Here is a 19,683-nt window from a genome sequence, read left to right on the forward strand (position 1 = left end):
GCTTTTTAATAGCACCATAACCCCTCCAGGGCTTTCCCAAGCTATCAAACTCTCCTAGAGCTAATTCAGAATAGTATCTTGCAAAATGCATCAAGAAACCATTCCTAAATATCTTCATGCTTTGGGAAATACAGGGGACAACCCCGAAGATAAACTAACACAAACATGATTATGGAAACCGAAGACATGTTTACTGAGTACAGTCACTAATCACCAAGGACATGCAAATCAAAACCACAGTGAGATACCATCTCACCCTAATTAGAATGGTTATTTTCAAAGGACTCAAACTAACAAATGTTAGCTGGTGAGGATGGGGAGGGAAGGGGAACTCCTACATACTGCCAGTGGGGATGGAAGTCAGTACAGCCATTATGATAAACAGTACAGGGACAGAGATGTAGCTTAGTGGTAGAGTGCTTGCCTGGTGAGCACAAGGCCCTGGTTTCCATCCCCGGTATAAAAAAATAGCAATATGGAAGTCCCCCAGATATGCAGAAATAAAACTACCATAGGATCCAGCAATTCCACTACTTTGTTTGTATCTCAAAATATTATCAATATATGGAGGTAATATTTGTACTTATTTGTTTATTGTAGCATGAGTTACAAGAGCCAAGACACAGAACCAACCTAGGAGTCCGCTGATGGATGAATAAATAAAGAAAATGTGACTATCTATATATTCCTATTTATAAATATATATGAATAATATATGAGTACCGATATATATAAATAGACATACATATATAGGAATACATGAATATATATGAATAACATTTCATTTTGCGTTCATATGTGTATGGAATATTGTAGCAAAAAAAGAATAAGATTCTGTCATTTGCAGTAACATGGATGGCACTGGAGGAAATTATGTAAAGTATAATAAGTCACGCACAGCAAAACGAATACTGCAATATTCTCACTTCTATGTGGATGCTAACAAGTTGATCTGATAGAGGTAAAAAAAAAAATGATAGAATACTGGTTCCAAGATCTGGGAAGGGTGTGTGGGAAGGCAGATTTTTAGCTGGTAGAAAAGTACAGTTGATTAGGAAGAATAACTTCTAATGTTCATAGCACAGTAGGATAACTATAGTTGACAGCTAATGGAATATTTCAAATTAGCTAGTAGAAGGATTTTGAATGTCCCCAACACAAAGATGTGATTAATGACTGAGTTGATAGATATGTCAGTTACCCTGATCTGAACATTACATATAGTATATGTATTAAAATGCCAACTGTCCTCCATAAATCTGTACAATTACTACATGCAGATTAAAAAACAAATTATTCTAAAAGTAGAAATGTTTACTGAAGAGGTTTATCATCTTCTCTATGATCAGATGTGTACTAAAAAATTTACAGAGTATATATATATATATATAAGATTCATATGACCCTGGAGAGGACTGTTACATGAACAGACCAAATAAGGAATATTTAGCTCATTTCCTAATGACCACATTTAAGGTCAAATTTACTCCTCTTGGTCCAAAGTAGCTCAGTGAGTTTGTACCATGACGTTAACACGAGATATATCTCTGTTTTCCTCTTATCTGGTGAGTTCGATGTAGGATAGAAGAAATAAATAGAAAGAAGACACAACAGAAGTAAAATATAACTTTACCATAAGAACGTGGTGCTAAAGTTCCTCAGCCCTTCCTCAGGCCTGTCTCTCCCAAATTCCTGGGAAATCTGTAAGCCTTTAAGTTAACCCAGAAGAACTCATAATTGTCCTGTCCACTGTTAACAAGTATGCTATCTTAAGAAACTTATAATTTAGAGAACTTCCTCACTTATCTGTTGATCAGATAATGGAGAACAGGATGGAATGCTAAGGATGATAAGGGTGAGCAGAAAACAGAAACCAGACTGAAGTCATCCCCAGACACCTTTCCATAACCACCCTTGTCCCAAGTTTCCTTAAAAAAAAAAAAAAAAAAAAAAAAAAAAAAAGAGCTACGAGCCGCCAAAGATAGGCCTTTCTCATTTTTGGAGTGGCCCTCATTGTCCCTTGAATGTATAATTCTTATCTGCCTAAATAAATCTCTAGATCTTGAAATTCTTCTTTTGTTCCATAAGCCAAGGACCCCACCAATCCTGAGTGGAGAAATCACCCTTCTCCTGTTACATCCCTACAACCAATACTTGTCCCACTTCAGGGTGAAACACACCACGGAGGCCTGTGTCACCGGGAAGATGCTGATGTGACGGGGCCAAGGGGTCCCGAGGTTGTGCACTTCTAACAGGTCCCGGGAAGCTGCTGCTTCAGTCTCACGCTCTGGGTAGCAAGGGTCTACCCGGTTCAGAAAGGTGTGCTCCTCGGCTTGGAGGTTAGACGGGTTAGGAAAGAAAACAACTGCTTTGTTCCAGGCGGGCACTCCTGAGCATCATTACCCTGACTCCTCACAACAACCAGCAGGTACATCATCAGTGCTAGCTGACCAGCAGCGGAGTGGCCATTCATGGAGAAGGCTCTGTGGCCCAGCGCAACCTCTGCTGCAGAGGAGCAGAGGGAAAGGAATCCCTCTGGCCAGCATGGAACCAAGATGACTCTAATCACCCATCTGAAAGGCACTTGTGAGTCGTTCCGGTTTTATTTAGCTGTTTCCCGCTGTGATACTGAGTCAAACCAGGAACAGACGTGCCTAATTTGTAATATTATCCAACACCGTCAGGGCTGTGGTTGGCTTTGATTAGAAATGCTAGACTCAGCAGGCTCCTCTTGCCTGTCTGTAGGCATGTGGAGAGAAAAGGGGGGACTGGGCAAGGCAGGGATGGAGACAAAGAGAGCCCCTTCAAAACACTCGTGGTGTGGTACCTCCGTGTCTGAGCTCTCTGCTTGCTGGGCTGGATCAAAACTCAACTACGGAACTTCAATGCCAACACAGATCTGCAGGCTAAAGGGGCCTGGCTTCCATCCTGAGATAAACACAAGTCCCCAGGCTTTCATAAAAATCACAGAAGGTACTAATAGCCAAGGTATAATGACGGCTTACCCCATGCCCTACGCTGTGGGAAGAGTTTTCTGTGTATTGTTTTTCGTTTTGCTTTGTTTTTTAATTTTTGGTGGTGCTGGAGATTGAAACCCAGAGAATTCTACCTCCGAGCTACGTTCCCAACTCTATTTAATTTTCTTCTTGGAAACAGGGTCTCACTAAGTGGCAGAGGGCCTTCCTAAGGTGCTGAGTCTGGCCTTGAGCCTGAGATAGTCTTGTCTCAGCCTCTAAAGTACTGAGATGACAGTACTCTGTGTTAATGTATTCAGTCCTCAGGGCCCCTCCAGTCTTCTTTGTATTTTTATTTACCAGAGGAGGGGACCAGGGAATGGTGACCCCAGGTCTCTGGCCAGATGGCACAGCTAAAAAGTAGCAGAACAGGTGTTAAGTCCAGGACACCTGCCTTTATGATGTACGATTGCAATGCACCAATAAAATCTTTTTGAAAAAGCAAAAATTTAACAATATAAAGGGCTGAGAGTAGGGCTCGGTGGGAGAATGCCTCTGGGTTCCCTCTTAAGAAATGAACCCAACAAGAACGGAGATGTTTGATTCTTAAAGACGGGTTGAGTTGAGACACCAGGAGCCGGGCCTCTGCAAAATAAACAGGCCAACTGCTTGCTCAGGATTCCTACGCTGGGCTTCAATCCTGTGCCTGTCTGCTACTGTCTGATTGACAGTTGTCTCCAGGCCTTTGTAAATGATGAATGGAAATGCTGCCAGGCAGGGCTCAAGACCCCACAAGGGATAAGAGAGAAAAATCAGGTCTTTAACTCTATTTAATTCTAGCACAATGGTTTTCAAACTCTAATAATAATAATAATAATAATAATAATAATAATAAATGATAAGCAAGAGCTTATTGTACTCTTTCCCTTCTACTGATGCTCAGTACATGCAGAAGGCAAAGGGCATCTGCCTCACCCCCACTTTTTACTCTGTAGACCAGATTTGAGTGTCCAGAGACCACGGGACTAAGCCACCCCTTGTCACCAGAGGATGGGGTGCAGCCCTGGCACCCATTTTCCAGACGACTGAAGTTCTTGAAGTCACAAAATGTAGGAAGAAAGCAAACACGTTTTAAATTTAAGAATAAAAATCCCAGTGATAACTGCAAAAGGGCACTAGGGAACTGCTGTCTTATGAGTCACGGAAACGTTCCCCGTCTCCACTGTGGTAGCGATTGAACAGCCGCCTACGTTTACCACAAGTGCGCTTCCAAACGTGAGTTTTATTTTATGTCAGTTGCACATCAATGAATCTGACTTTTTTAAACACCTCGGTGATCTGCATGGCCACATTTAGGACTCACCTATAATTCTGTGCAAAATATATGTATGTATTTAATATAATGTAAAAATATATATTTATTTATATGTAAATATAAAAATATATATTTTTAGAAAAATAGATGATTACCTATTAACAAGGGCCCTGGAGAAGTGGAGAGAGGAGGGAGTAACTAAAATGAAGGCCTATTTTGAGCTGTACACTGTTTTGTAACATTTATATGTATATAATTTTTTTAATTTTAAAATTTTTTTGCAGTACTGGAGATGGAACCCAGGGGCATTCTACCTCTGAGCTACACTCTCAGCCCTATTTTTTATTTTTAATTTAAAATAGGGTCTCACTGAGTTGCAAAGGGCCTCACTAAGTAGCTGAGGCTGTCTGTGAACCGTGATCCTCCTGTCTCAGCCTCCCGAAAGCTGGGATTACAAGCGTGCACCACCACGCCTGGCTCTTTTGTAGCATATTAATAGTTTATACCATGTGCAAATATTATTGGTCTAGAAGACAGAGAAAGATAAAGAAGCAGAGAGAGAGACAGAGAAGGGAATACAATGATATGAAGAAAGGAAGGAAGGGGAGGAGAAGGGAGGGTGTGCAGGGAAGAGGGAAAATGGACGCTGGTTTTAAGACCACTCGTAGCCTATTATAAATCCTAGCTCTGGCCAGTCATGGCAGTGCATGCCTGTAATCCCCGCACTCAGGAGGCTGAGAAAAAAGGATTGCAGATTTTGAGGCCAGCCTGAGCAATTTAGCAAGGCCCTATTTGAAAATTAAAAAATAAAAAAGGGCTGGGAGTGTAGCTAAGAGGTGGAATGCTCCTGGGCTCCACCCCCAGACCAATAAATAAATCCTAGCTCTGCCACACTCCCGCTGTTTCATCCTGGACTAAGTGTTAAAGCTTCTCCACGCTTTCTTTTCTTTTCCTTTCCCTTTTTTTCCTTATTTTTTCTCTTCTTTTTTTCTTCTCTTTTTTGGTACTGGGGATTGAATTCAGAGGCATTCTACTTCTACACCGCTGTGGATACCAACATTCTCAGATGCTGAAGTTTCGTATTTAAAACTGCCTAGGAAGCTGGGTGTGGTGGTACACGCCTGTAATCCCAGTACTTGAGAGGGAGGGACAGAGGAATTTCAGATTCATGGCCAGCCTTAGCAACTTAGACCCTCAACAACCTAGTGATACTCGGTTTCAAAATAAAAAAAATAAAACAGGGCTGAGATTTTAGCTCAGAGTGGGTTCAATCCTCAGTACCAAAAAAAGTCATATTATTTGCATATAACCTACATACACCCTCCTATACTTTAAATCAAATCTAGATTATTATGATACTGATACACGTTCGATACAGACACAATTTGTTTTTAAGCACTTTGATCGTTGGTTGGTACTGCACTACTAATAACACGGCCCTTCCTGCCCCATAAATTCTGTTTGTCATCTTGTTTAACTTGGAGTGGAGAAATAAAATGTATTTCTGGAGTTTCATATTTTTAGTTATGTATTAAAGACGTGGTGGTACTAGAAGAAATGGAACCCAAAGTGTTGTTCCTTATCTTTGTTCTTCTCAGAAAAGAGAGATGATTAAAAAAGTGTCTCCATCCCTTCCTCACCCCAGAACATGGTAGAGTACTCTGAAATCACCCAGACTTGTGATTCATTTGCGGTTTGGACTCTCCTGAGTTGTACGAAGCGAAACTGCTTTCATGCCGATTAATTCACCCCCTAAGAAAAGAAAAATCACTCCTGATTACTGAGTAAGAGGGAAAATGTGAGCAGATGCCTCTGGTGAGCATCCGAGTTGAAATACACTGGAAACTAACGTTGCTGGTGTCTGAAGGGCTCGTAAAACAGTTATCCATCTTATAGGACATTTGTCAACGTTGTCCTTTTGGGTGAAATAAACTTACCTGTTGCAAACATGCCAGGGTGCGGAAGGAGAGAGAGGACAGGTGGCTTGCTCAGCCAGGACGTCGGGAGCCTTCCCGCTTCAGTGTGGGTGCCACCTGTACCCATCTTCCCTCGTAACCCAGATCACATACGGAACACTAGAGAAGCAGAGTGCTATAGGATGAGAAAACAGGAAGGAGGAATGATTTTGGAAGGCGCTGGGCCAATCAGATGTGTAGATCTGATCCATGGATAGAAGAGAGGAAGACAGCAGCAGGTGAGAAAGAAAACTGGACGGCAGAGTACGAAGCACAAAGCATGAGGACCGGCCACAGCCCCCCGATGATTTAAACTAACCTTTCCCCACTATAAATCTACCTCCTAAAACCAAGAGAATATAATTTTCACCCTCAGACTGACAAAATTAACAAAAGGCTTTAAAATGTTCAGTGCTGGAGAAGGCACATAGAAATCCATATGCTCAGATGTTTCCTTGGAGAGAAGAATAACTTAGCAGTGGTTATCCGTATGAAAAATGTGCGTCTTTTCTGATCTAGAAATTTCACTACTAGAAAGCCCTTTCAAAGAACTGTTGCCACAAATGTGAGGGATTATTTTCCTTACAAACATATTTGATGCAACATTAAGCAGAAAACCGGAGGCACCTAAATCATCTACAAATAGAGAAATGGCTAATTAAATCATGAAAATGACGTTTATTCTGGAATTGTAGATGACAATTAAAAGATGGGCAGTGTATCTATAGGTACTCTCATGTCTAGAAGGAGGTCTAAAAGTGGTTGGTGGCCACTTATAGTATGTTCAAGTATTTGAACTATGGATGGATGGATGGATGGATGGATGGATGGATGGATGGATGGATGGACAGATGGATAGATGGACAGATAGATGGATGGACAGATGGATGGACAGATATATAGATGGATGGACAGATGGATAAATGGATGCATAGATGGATGGATGGACAGATGGATGGATGGATAAAAGAATATAAAAAGAATGTAGGGAGAAAGAGGAAAAAGGGAGACATAGTAGGGATAAATGATATAGAAGTAAGGGAGGAGGAAATTGTACTTTGATTCTTAATTTTCACATGCTGTTGGGCTGTTGGAATTTTAGATAAGAAGCATATACTACATTTATAATTAGAAACCATTGAGCAATTTTTTAAATCAAGGGAATAACATACAATTCCGTTTCAAGCTGAGTGAACACTGAATTTCAGAGATGGCGGCCAACCTCGAGATCCTCTCTGGCTTCTTGGGTCAACTTTATTTTCGCTTTGCATTTCAAGTCTTTTCTCGAGTGGAACCAAGGATGAAGGTCCCTTCAGACAAATCTGGGCACAGTAGAGAACTTCTGTCCATTCCAAAAGAGCCCCCCCCCCCAACACCTCATCAACCAACGCCTCTCCATTCTTTACACCAGTAGTTCTCAAATTTTATCTAAACACAGGTTGCTGGGCCCTACTCCTAGAGTGTCTAACTTAGTATTCTGGGGTGACACTCAAGAATTCACATTGACTTTTTGGTACTGGGGGTATAACCCGGACCCTCTACCTCCAAGCTTTTTTTATTTTGAAACAGGGTCTTGCTCGATTGCTGAGGCTAGTCTTGAACCCGTGATCCTCCTGGTTCAGCCTCTCAAGGACTGGGATTTCAGGCATATGCCACTATGTCTGACTTGCATATTTTTATACTTGTATTGGCGTATTGTAGTGTCACATCATAACGTAGTTCACAGTGATGGGGACATGCGCACAGCACTTGGGGGGCTTTCACCGTGGCCCCCTCCCCATATAGGATACTGAGACTGACAGTGCGTGGTATTCTCATATACGTACAGGGTGCCAATGGGGATGGTTCCCTTCGTTAATTCTCCCGCACCCCCACCACCGCCCTCCTCTAGACCACCTCCCTCTCTCCATTGGGGCTCCTCCTCCCTTCTCCAAAGTCTCTCTTGTATCCCCATTACTTTCCAGCTTCTGCATATGAGATAAAAGATGACCCTTTGCTTTGCATTTTTTTTTTTTTACAAATTCCCAAGTCAGCTGCTGCTCCAGGAACTTGGAGAAACATTGCCCTGAGTGGAAGACATAATTTGCTAAGGGCAACAATCACGTGGGCCCCGGTGCGACAGATGTGTTGGAACAGCTGCCAATCCTGCTACCTTCCAGGTCCTTCTTCCCATAGGGCGAATGGCTTCATCATCCACACGGCAGAGACTCCCTCCGCAGCACCAGCCACACCAGCCTGTCCCCTGAGGGTCCGCCCAGGGTGGCCCAAGGAGGGGACGCAGAGGAAGTTGGGGGCTCACCCTCAAGAGGACTCACCTTCCGAGAAGCTGATGTGGTCGTTACACTCATCAGAGCTACAGGAGCAGATGAAGAAAGTCTCCCCGAGCACTTTTTTTTCCTTCATGATACACTTTGGAGAAGCAGAATCTTCTAGAAGGAATCCATGGTAGGTGACCTTGGGGTCGTGGCACACCGTCTCTAGTGTTATGTTCTCGTCATTCTTCCTCCTGTAGTGCGGAGGTTCATTGGTTGGGGGGGGGGAGAGACACAATGAATGAATGAATGAATGAATGAATGAATGACTGGATGGATGGATGAATGAATATGGTCTCTGCACGGAAAGGCAATCTGGTTTTGTGTCTATCATAAGATCCTTCCTAACAAAAGCAGTTCCTCCCTGTCTTCCGCCAGTAGCAGGCTGCCCCAATAGCTCCTGTATTTAATTCCCTCATTTCTGTTTTCTTTTGCTTATTCCCAGAACCCACTTATGATGGTAAACATGGAGACTTTGCTGTCCGGAGGGAGAATTTTACACATTAAGTCTTAATTGAATCATTAAAGAGGGAGGCAGGGGAGAACAGAAGATTCCTTAGGTAGTTAGGATAATTTTAAATCTTTGGCCCCGAGTGTACCGCAGGCCTCATATCACATGCTTAGATAATTTTTTTTGGTGTGTGTGGTACTGGGGATGGAACCCAGGAGCATTCTACCTCCAAGCTACATCACTGGTGCTATTTTTTAGTCTTTTTTATTTTTCGAAACAGGGTCTCACTGAGTTGCAAAGCTGTCCATGAACCGCCATCCTCCCGAATGCTCGCCACCACCACACTCGGCGGCATCCTTAGATAATTTATCTGGTAGAACCGGAAGCCTATCCAGGTAGACTGTTTCCTAAGAGGAAGTCAGAGGAGTAATATCAGATCCTTTCTGTGAGTGTGTGTTTGCTGGGCCGCAGGGGAGTGGCAGGTTCTGCCCACACAATGGGAAGGAACTTCTCAGACTGTGAATTTTAGTTTCCCAAATGACAGAAAGGAGGGGAGGGAGGAGAGAGAGAGAGAGAGAGAGAGAGAGAGAGAGAGAGAGAGAGAGAGAGGAGAGAGAGAGATGAGAGAGAGGAAAGAGAGAGAGGAGAGAGAGGAAAAAGGAGAGAGGAGAGAGAGAAGGATGGAGGGAGGAAGAAAAAAGAGGAAAAAGAAGAGAGAGAGTGGTGAGTAAACAAAACACAAGGGAAACTCTTGCAGGTTATTTTTCATTTACAGTTCAGGGTAATATTTTATGTTGTCATAAGCAAATCATTTCTTTTTTTGTGTGGTGCTGGGGATTGAACTCAGGGGTATTCTACCTCCAAGCTACACCCCTAGCCTGAATTTTGTTCTTTATTTTGAAACAGGGTCTCACTACGTTGCCGAGGCTGGCTGCGAATCCATATCCTCCTGTCTCAGCCTCCCAAGTAATGGGATTACAAGCGTGTACCACCACGCCTGGCTTACAGATGAATCACTTCTACATATAGTGTCCCCTTGCATCACGTATTTGGAGACTAATTTAGCAGAGGACTTGCTCTCCCAAAGCACTTTCCTTGGGCTGTAGGAAATGCTCAGCTAGCTCTCCATGCACATACCACTTCAGACTGACATGCCTAATGCCCATTATGGCAATCACAGAAGCCCAAATCAAACTTTGAGCACTCTTGCAAAAGGGCGCCACCTCCCCACCCCTTCCTCCTGCTTCCCTCAAGAGCCAGGCGCCATCTTGGAAGACTCGGTCCAGCTCTGAGTGTGGCTTGACACCCTCGCTCTAACCTTTGCCCTTCTCAGATGCCAAATACTGTCCTTTGGAATGTCAGTCTCTCCATATAACTAGAGGAGGTTAAAAACGGTGGGTGTGTGGGGCAGGTGGAGCTCCAATCAGGACTGGAATTGCTACTGGTGACACCCATGCAGCCCACGGGTGACTCTAGCAGAGGCACGTGTGCCCCTTTCATAAAAGAATCCAAGGGTTTTTGAAAAACAACTCCAGTGCACCAGGGAAGCACCCCATTGCTAGGTCCCTACTCTTACAGGAAGAATGACCGTCAGAACCCGTACTCCAGGGTGGCTATCAGGGAACTAAAAGGAATACCTAAGAATTGCCATGATCACACAGCAGAAGATGCACTTTTAACACCGACCCAGCCTTAACCCTGCTGACGCTGCTGGGCAGTCTTGGCAAAAACTGTGGCCAGAGACCAAGAGCACCTTCCCTGCCCCATGGTTTTATGTGGTAGCTGTGTGGGTAGGTTGTTTTTGTTTCTGGTGATAAAATGAAAGCATGCGGAATCATTTATACTCCCAGAGAAAAGCCTGGTGATTCCTCCTTGGGAAGCTTCTAGAGGCCAAAGAAGGAACGGTGAGCCTTGAAATAAAGTTTCTCTGTAATTACCAGCCAGATTTCTCAGAGCCTTTTCCTGTCCACATCCTAGCTGTTTAGAGAACCACGATCCCAGAGAGAAAACGACGATAACACTGAGTAAAGGCCTCAACTGATTTCTCCATTTACTCTCATAGCCGCGCTCCCTGCCAGGCAGAACTAAGTTTGTAAAGCGGCTTTGGATACAGCTGAGAGCACAGGAGGAGAAAGTATAATGAAATATGCATAGGCTCCTGCCTTTTGTCCTGCAACGAACACCCTGAGCCAGAGTTCCTCGCCGGTGTCTACTGAAAGGAGAATTACCATAAGGAACTAAACTTTGGTTCCAAAATATTTCTTTTTTTGGGGGGAGGCATTACTGGGGATGGAACCCAGGGGCATTGTACCTCCAATCTACATCCCCAGTTCTTTTTTCTTTTTTTTTTTTTGGAAACAGGGTCTCACTGAGTTTTGTGAAAGCCTTCACTAAGTAGCTAAGGCTGTCTGCAAACGGAGATTCTCTGGTCTCCCGCCTCCCAAATGCTGGGTTTACAAGCGGGTGCCACCACGCCTGGCCTCCAAAATATTTCTATCCTGGGGAAAATCTTGGGTGTTTTAGGTGGGATGGGTATATAACTGATAGTGGAAGGAAGGAAGGAAGGAAGGAAGGAAGGAAGGAAGGAAGGAAGGATGAAAGCCTTGGACCCTAATCCATGGTAGAGCCTTTGAGTTTCCACATTTGGCTGCTTTTTAAAATTTTAATTAATTAATTATTTATTTTATTTATTTATTTTTGCAGTACTGGAAATCGAACCCAGGGGCATTCTACCTCCGAGCTACACCCCCATCCCTATTTTTAATTTTTTTTATTTTGGAACAGGGTCTCACTGAGTTGCAGGGGGCCTCACTAAGTAGCTGAGGCTGGCCGTGAACCTGCCATGCTCCTGTCTCAGTTTCCCAATACTGGTTTGACAAGTCTGCGCCACAGTCTGCCTGTTTTTAAGACTGTCCCATGTCTATTTGGGTTTCCTGGGAACAGACAGTGAGGCAGTGAGCTTTTTTGTGCAGAAGGTTTTTGGAGATGCACTTGGCAGGGACGGAAGGAAGCAATAACCAGAGAGAGAAGTTGAAGCACAATGCAGGTTGCAACAGAAACAGCTCTGAAACTGGAACAGCTCTTGCCAGCTGTCCAAGCCACGCTCAGTGGCCTGCCCCAGTAATCCCAGCAGCTTGTGAGGCTGAGCCAGGAAGATAGCAGGTTCAAGACCAGCCTGGACAACTTAGGGAGATCCTATCTCAAAATAAAAATAAAAATAAAAAGGACTGGGGTTTAGCTCATTAATAGAGCACCCCTGGGTTCAATCCCCAGTACTGAAAAAGAAATGTCCCAAATTGAGGCAGAATGGCTGGCAGGCTGGCAATCTGTACCCCTCATCAACATGGAGTTTCTAAAAGGTAATACCTGTTCTACTTCTCTTTCTCTCTAGTGAGGGGCTCAGTCCATGGGGTGTCTGCCTCTGCTAAGCCAGGTAAAAATACTGCCCGCTATATTTACTCTTTAGAGCTAAGACCCTGAAGAGAGAGGAAGGTTTCCTTTCCCTACATCCTTGCAATTCCTGAGACAACTTCCAAAGAGAGACTTGATTCACAATCATCAGGGCTTGTATTAAATATAGGGGGGAACCATCTTAATTCAAAGAGCCTTGGGAGGCTGAGACAGGAGGATTGCATGTTCGCAGCCAGCCTCAGCAACTTAGCCAGAGGGGCTCCGCAGCTTAGGGAGACCCTGCTTCCAAATAAAAATAAAAGATGCCTGGAATGTAGCTTAGAAGTAGACTGTCCCTGGGGGGGGTTAATCCCCGGGAAAACACACACACACACACACACACACACACACACACACACACGTGCATGTGTTTGCTCTTGGCTGCAGAAGTAAGCTGTCACAGGGAAGCCAAGAAAGATGTGCAGCCAGGGATGGAGCCCTGAGAGGAAACTCTGAGTCCCACCCCTCTGGTGTCTCAGTCGTTCCTCCCAGGTCATGCAGCCTCCCCGGAATTTCACTTGACTCTTCCAGGCAGGAAGCCCGCCCTGGTGTTGGGAAACTATGATTGTGAAAATGTTTGACTCATGTTGGCCATAGGTCTGTCCCCAACCCTATGTTACAGATTTCTCTCTACCCCTCGGAGTTATAAGTTTCTTATATTTTCCCACCTGACAGCCTTTCAGTTTCCCTCAACAGAACCCATGTCCTCTCTCTACTGGGCGGTCCTCTTTCTATGCATCTGCGTTGCCCATTCACTCCTCAAAAGGCATGCTTCGTAAATCTCCGATCACATTGCTTCTCTCTCCCTTGAAACATGGTCTTTGTTAAAAACACTCTTTCAAACTATTGCCCAGACTGGACCTGCGTGCGGCTGGCAGGTACAGCAGGCTGTCTCGACAGGGCTTTGCTGTTCACTTTCCCTTAGTTCTTAAGAAGCCAGTTCATCCCCTGGAATGAATGGAAACATGCATGGTTTCCAGATTTATCATCAAGGTGAACCTGTGGACTGGAGGAAGTCTCAAATGACTCATACCCCACATGGCAGAGATATTTGGTTATGTTATTGTTTGCCAGAAAACAGAAAAGGTATTTTTTCAAAACAGCTAATAAACTAGGCATGGTGGTACACCCCTGTGAGAGGCTGAGACAGGAGGATTACAGGTTTGAGTCCAGCCTTAGCATTAATTTTTGTTTTCAAAATAAAAAACAAAAGGGCTGGAATGTAGCTCAAAGGTAGGATGCCTCTGGGTTCAATCCCGAGTACCAAAAAAAAAAAAAAAAAAGTGGATAAATTGTAAATCTGCAAAGTGTTAAATCCTATTAATGAATACACACACACTGTGTGTGTGTGTGTGTGTGTGTGTGTGTGTGTGTGTGTGTGTGTGTTACTGGGGATGGAACCCAAGGGCTTTCTACCTATGAGCTACACTCCCAGACCTATTTTTATATTTTATTTGGAAACAGGGTCTCACTAAGTTGCTGAGAGCCTCACTAAGTAGCTGAGGCTGGCTTCAAACCCGCAAGATCCTCCTGTCTCAGCCTCCCAAGTTCTAGGAAAACAAGCGTGCCCCACCACACCTGGCTGAATGCACACATTTTTAATAGGGATTATTTTTTTTTTGGTGGTACTGGGGTTACTGGAAGCCCTTCTACCTCCTGGCTACACTCCCAGACCTATTTTATATTTTTATTTATTTGGGAACAGGGTCTCTTAAGCCAGTGAAGCTGACTACGAACCTGCGTGATCCTCCTGTCTCCGCCTCCCAAGCACGGGGATTACAAGGGTGTGCCACCACACCACGCCCGGCTTAATAGGGATTATTTTAATGACTAATGTTGTTTATCACTTGATCCTGATCTTCATCTACAACCACGAATTAATAAAATAATTGATGAGTGCCCGCTGACTATGTTAAAGAACTTTTCTGTGTGTGTGTTGCTGGGGATTGAACTCAAAGGCATTCTTCCACTAAGCCTCACAACTATCCCTATTTCACTGTTTTTGTTTTTGTTGTTGTTGTTTGTCTGTTTGTTTTTTAATTTTGAAATGGAGTCTTACTACATTGCTGAGGCTTCCCTGGAATCTGGGATTCTCCTGTCTTAGACTCCCAAGTAACTGGAATTACAGGTGTGTGCCACCACATCTGGCTATAAAAGTAACATTTGAGATGTTTGTATGTGGGATGGAAGTGAGATTGAGTGTATGAGAGATAGAGAGAGAGAGAGAGAGAGAGAGAAAAGAAGAAGAAGAAGAAGAAGAAGAAGAAGAAGAAGAAGAAGAAGGAGGAGGAGGAGGAGGAGGAGGAGGGGAGAAAGAGGAGGAGGAGAAAGAGGAGGAGGAGAAAGAGAAGGAGGAGAAAGAGGAGGAGGAGAAGAAAAGAAGGAGGAGGAGAAAAGAAGGAGGAAGAGGAGGAAGAGAAGGAGGAGGGGGAGGAAGAGAAGGAGGAGGAGGAGGAAGAGGAGGAGAAAAAAGAGGAGGAAGAAAAAGGAGAAGAAAAGAAGGAGGAGGAGGAAGAGAAGGAGGAGAAAGAGGAGGAAGAAAAAGGAGAAGAAAAGAAGGAGGAGGAGGAAGAGAAGGAGGAGGAGGAAGAGAAGGAGGAGGAGGAGGAGGAAGAGGAGAAGAAAGAGGAGGAAGAAAAAGGAGAAGAAAAGAAGGAGGAGGAAGAGAAGGAGGAGGAAGAGGAGGAGAAGAAAGAGGAGGAAAAAAAAGGAGAAGAAAAGGAGGAGGAGGAAGAGAAGGAGGAGGAGGATCTGACCCAAGAGAATTGTGTAGCTCTATCCCAGGAGGAAGGTGCTGGGTGGTGACCTTAGTAATGGGTTGCTTCTCTGTCACGTTAGTAGCTCCCCCATTTGGGGCAGGTGTTTTCCTTTTCCAACAGCCACCCTGTCACCTCTTCTCCTTCCACAACACAGAACTGAGATTGGCTCCAGAAAACAAGGCTCCTGCTGCCACTGTGGGGTCCTGAGGAGGTGTCATTTAAATGACCATCAAGTGGCCAATCACGTCTCTTGATACAAGGAAATGTTGCCAGATTGCTTACAAATATGAAAGGTCATCTTATATACTCTTTCTCATACACCCATGCCCATTTGTGACTGAAAATGTAGAGAATATTCCTAAAAAGCACATTTAATAATAAAGGGAAAGACGGTCTAAATGAAGAAAGGAAATGCGATTGGTGTCTATACTTATTACCATAAACATATATTACTAACAGGAGGGAATGGTTTTTCCCCTTTTTTGTTGTTTATTTGTTCTTGGGATTGAACTCAGCAATATTCTGCCTCCGAGCTACCAAATTACACTCTCATTTATTTATTTATTTATTTATTTATTTATATTTAAGCTTGATTCCTCCCCGATTTGTTTTTTTAATATATGTGTGTATGTGTCTTTCTTTTATTCTTTTGTTTTTGTACTGGGACTTGAATCCATTGCATTGCGCATGCAAGGCGAGCACTCTACCACTGAGCTACATCCCCAGCCTTTTATTTTTTAATTTTAAAACAGGGAGGGTCTCACTGAGTTTCGAAAGGCCTCACTAAGTTTCTGAGGCTGGCCTCGAACCCGTGATCCTCCTGAGTCCCAGCTAACTAGGATTACAGGCCAGGCCCAGCCAGAAGCATCTCTGGAGAGGCTTCCTTACCACACTGCCACGCAGACTTCGTGCGGCTTCTCGCAGATGGAGGTGATGCTGCAGTTGCTTGTGCAGGACTTCTGGTTGTCGCAGGTGGAGGGTCTCACGTCGCAGAATTTGCACAGCAGGGGAAACTTGACCGCACCGTTGTTTTCAGTGACCATCATGTCATTATTAACTACGGGGAGAGAAAGGAACAGTGAATAATTACGGGACGGCTAGGCAGGCTGCCAGTGAATTCCTGAAGACGTTATGTTATGCAATTTCAAATGAACTTGATGTCATGAGAAAGAAGATGAAGACAGGCCAAGAGGATTCTTTCACATCAGATCAGAATTCCCCCATGGACGTGATCTGTAAGGGAAGCCATTGTAAGGGGGGTGGTGTAGCAAGAGAGGGGCTGCGGCGTCTTGCTTTTGGCGATGAGGATCGTAAGGCCTCCTTTCTAAAAACACTCACCATCCAATAAAGAAACAGCTGCGCAGTACTGGATGTGGAAGCAAACGCATACAGAAAAGGTAACATTTAAGAAAATTACAGTTTCGCCGGGTGAAGAGTCAAGGAAATAATCCAGACCAGAGAGCATCCCAAAATACAGAGAGGCGCAGAGGGTGTGGGAACCAGGGCCACGCTGTTGCCCGAATGGGCAGAGAGAGAGAGCTCACAGCCAAGCTGCACCATGGGGTGTAAAAAGGAGTGGACCAACTCAAAGGGAAAATGGTGGAAAATGGCTGTCGTTCTCCTGGCCTGCACCTGGAAGAGCTAGAAGGGCCTTCTGCATCAGGAATGGGCCCTATTGGCTTCTGGCTTTTGCCCATTGCCTGGAGGTCATTAAGCAACACCAAGTGCTTAATCCCAAGGCATAATCCCAAGCACTGGGAGGTACTTGTTAGTGTTTGGATATAGAAGGTACCCTGGAAACGCTCATGAGAAAATGTTCAGAGGTGAAATCATTCACTCATGAGGGTTCTAATCTCAGCATCCATTGATGGGTTGATTATTTGAATGGATGTATATGGCGGCGACGGAGGCAGGCAGGGGTCAGTTACTAGGGGTGTGGTCTTGAGAACTCTATCTTGACCCTTCATCCCCTTCCATCGCTCTGTTTCTTTTCTTCCCACTACTGTACCCAGAGTTCCCCAGAGGTGACTGGCCGTCAGAATATTGATTGAGACAGCGTTGGAGTCCTGAAGGCGAATCAAAGCTACTTCCACCCTTGAAGAACTGCAGCCCGCTCTCTCCAGACCTCAGCTGGTATCACTCCACCACACCAGCCCCACACCCCCTGCTTCTCATCCTCAGGGACACACAGGGCCCTCTGGGAAGAAGTCAAATACATTTCCCACAGGCCCTTGCGCTTTTTATTACCTCTGGCTTCTTTTGTCACCTCTGTGGATGTGAATTAAATGTCACTCTTCATCTTAAAACTACCCTTTCCACATACAATGTAGGTCACCTACTTGCTTCTAATCTATCCACCAACATCTTGTTTTAACACTGAGTCTCCAGTGCCAAGAAAAGTGTCTGCCACATAAAAAAAAGAACCCCAAAATACTTACTAAATAAATGAATGAACAGATGAACACACATAGGTGTAATTATCAGACGTACATATCTGGCCCTCTCTGCCAAGTGGGACATGATAGTGAACTTCTTTTTTCAGTGTGCAAGAGGAGTGTGATTATAAATTAATGTTCATTCACATTTGCTCAATAAAATATTAAAGGCTTTTTTTTGCAATGTGCATGCATGCCCAGAGATAATTCAAAAGGTACAAACTCCCTGCTCCTTATCTTTGTCCTTAATGCAATCTGCTTCCATTGGTGAGAGGAGTAATGAAAGATATCGTTTGGAGAGCCAAGCAAAGACAAGGCTACTAGACATGTGTAACCAACAAGTAGGCGTTAGCACATCGATTCCCTGCAGGATGAAGAAAGGCTGGGCATCTAGATCGCATGCTATACTGGAGGAGTTTCTGGTCCTTAGAAAGTTGGGAGATCCTTTTCCAGCAGAACCTCTTGTGTTCTCCTTGAGTAAAGAGTGCTCCTGCCCAGAGAGGAGCTGTCTCCACGCCCCTCCTCGCTCATCCCACCCATCACTTTTAGGTTTCTGTCATCAGTACTTTGTGCTACAACCCTCTTTGTCCCTTGGGCTCTGCACCTGTTTCCTGGGTCTCTAAAATTGCAAACATGCTTGTATTTAAGATTTGATTTCTTGTGGCAGCATTAAATATAGAAGAAGAAGAAAAAAAATAAACTCGTTCATCCCGTTCAGGCCTCAAGTTCATTTCAGGAAGTATATTTTTAGGTAACAAACTATTTTGAAATTCTCAATGTCTCCCATTCCAGACCCAGAGCTCTGTGCTTTGCTAAAAATACAGGCAGAAATGCTCCCTGGACCTTATGTTAAATTTAGGACTAACACAACAGTGTGTTGTGTGTGTGTGTGTGTGTGTGTGTGTGTGTGTGTGTGTGTTCTACAATGGTTATGTTTGGATTCATTTGTGGGACAACTTATTTAACCTTATAGGTTATGAGATATTGCCAAAACAAAACAAAGAAAAGTGAGATCATGTTTTTCTACTTTTGATTTGTGTTTCTTTTTTTTTTTTTTTTGAAAGAAAGTATGTTTTGGGGGAAATGCTATTTTCTGATCAGGACGTTTTGATGTTTTTTGAATAAAAACGTGAACCTCTGTGACTTGGAATTCAGCCTTTTGGCGCTGTAGGACTTTAGCCTAGGTTAATGGCTATCAATCCTGGGGATAGTTGAGATCAGCCGCATAGGGAGATTGATAAATAATGAAGCCTGGTTCCCCTGCTAGGTATGCTGATATATTTATCAAGAAAGTGGCCTGGACTTAGGGATTTTTAGAAGCTGCCCAGATGATACTAATGATTGAGAACCCTGACCTAGACTTAGAAAGAGAGAGGACACAGCAAGCATCAAACAGAAACTTCTTCATCAAAGACACATACGTGACTTATCTGATGGTGAAGAAATGGCTTAAAGCTGGAAGATGTTTCCCTTGGAAAAACCTGCACCTAAAGAGATGTGCCTAGCGCCTTTACACCTCTGATTGAAAACAATTGCTTTCCAGGATGGCCGATAGTTCTACAGGGAAGGCCTGGAGGTGTGTGAGAAGGGACCCGAGGCAGGAGCAAGAAGGTAAAAATAAAGGCAGAGGAGACTGGTGCTGGAAGCGGCCATGGCCACAGGTGTTGACACCTGATGCTTGCAAAGCCCAGCGGATGGGCCAGAGACAACTAAGACCATATTTACATGAAGGAAAGGAAGACAAGAAAGAAAAGAAGAGCACAGATTTGTACAGCTCTGGAACAAATCTCCACCTGTGTAAACAGGACCCTGGAGTTGTGCAAATACACATTGCATGCTGCCTTGCACAAGGCCCGAGAGAAAGGCCCTGTTGAATTTTTAGAAAAAGGCAAACAGCCAACCTGGAGTACCTGGAGGCACAGGCTTGGTGGGGGCAAGAGGACAGCATGCACATGAATTCACACCTCTAGAGCACACATTGTGTCCTAGGAAGTATGCCTAAGTTGGAGCACACCACCTCATAAATACCCATCCAGGGAGACCTTCCTTTTT

General features: G+C 44.1%; 1 protein-coding gene across 5 annotated transcripts in view; it reads right to left on the reverse strand.

Annotated features, from left to right (window-relative positions):
- Window positions 1-19,683, reverse strand: part of TGFBR2 (transforming growth factor beta receptor 2) — a gene marked incomplete at both ends in the record, with an annotated part of 98,951 nt that overhangs the window by 35,505 nt on the left and 43,763 nt on the right. For 4 of the 5 annotated variants that reach the window (XM_080715724.1, XM_080715723.1, XM_080715726.1 and 1 more), the window contains 2 exons: window positions 8,540-8,730; window positions 16,085-16,253. The exons of the other annotated variant lie outside the window; for it this stretch is intronic. In XM_080715724.1, coding sequence (XP_080571850.1) covers window positions 8,540-8,730; window positions 16,085-16,253 — 360 coding nt within the window. The remainder of the gene's footprint in view (window positions 1-8,539; window positions 8,731-16,084; window positions 16,254-19,683) is intronic. 5 annotated transcript variants of the gene reach the window in all.

This window comes from Muscardinus avellanarius, assembly GCF_963383645.1.
Source record: "Muscardinus avellanarius genome assembly, chromosome: 18".
NCBI classification, from domain to species: Eukaryota; Metazoa; Chordata; class Mammalia; order Rodentia; family Gliridae; genus Muscardinus; species Muscardinus avellanarius.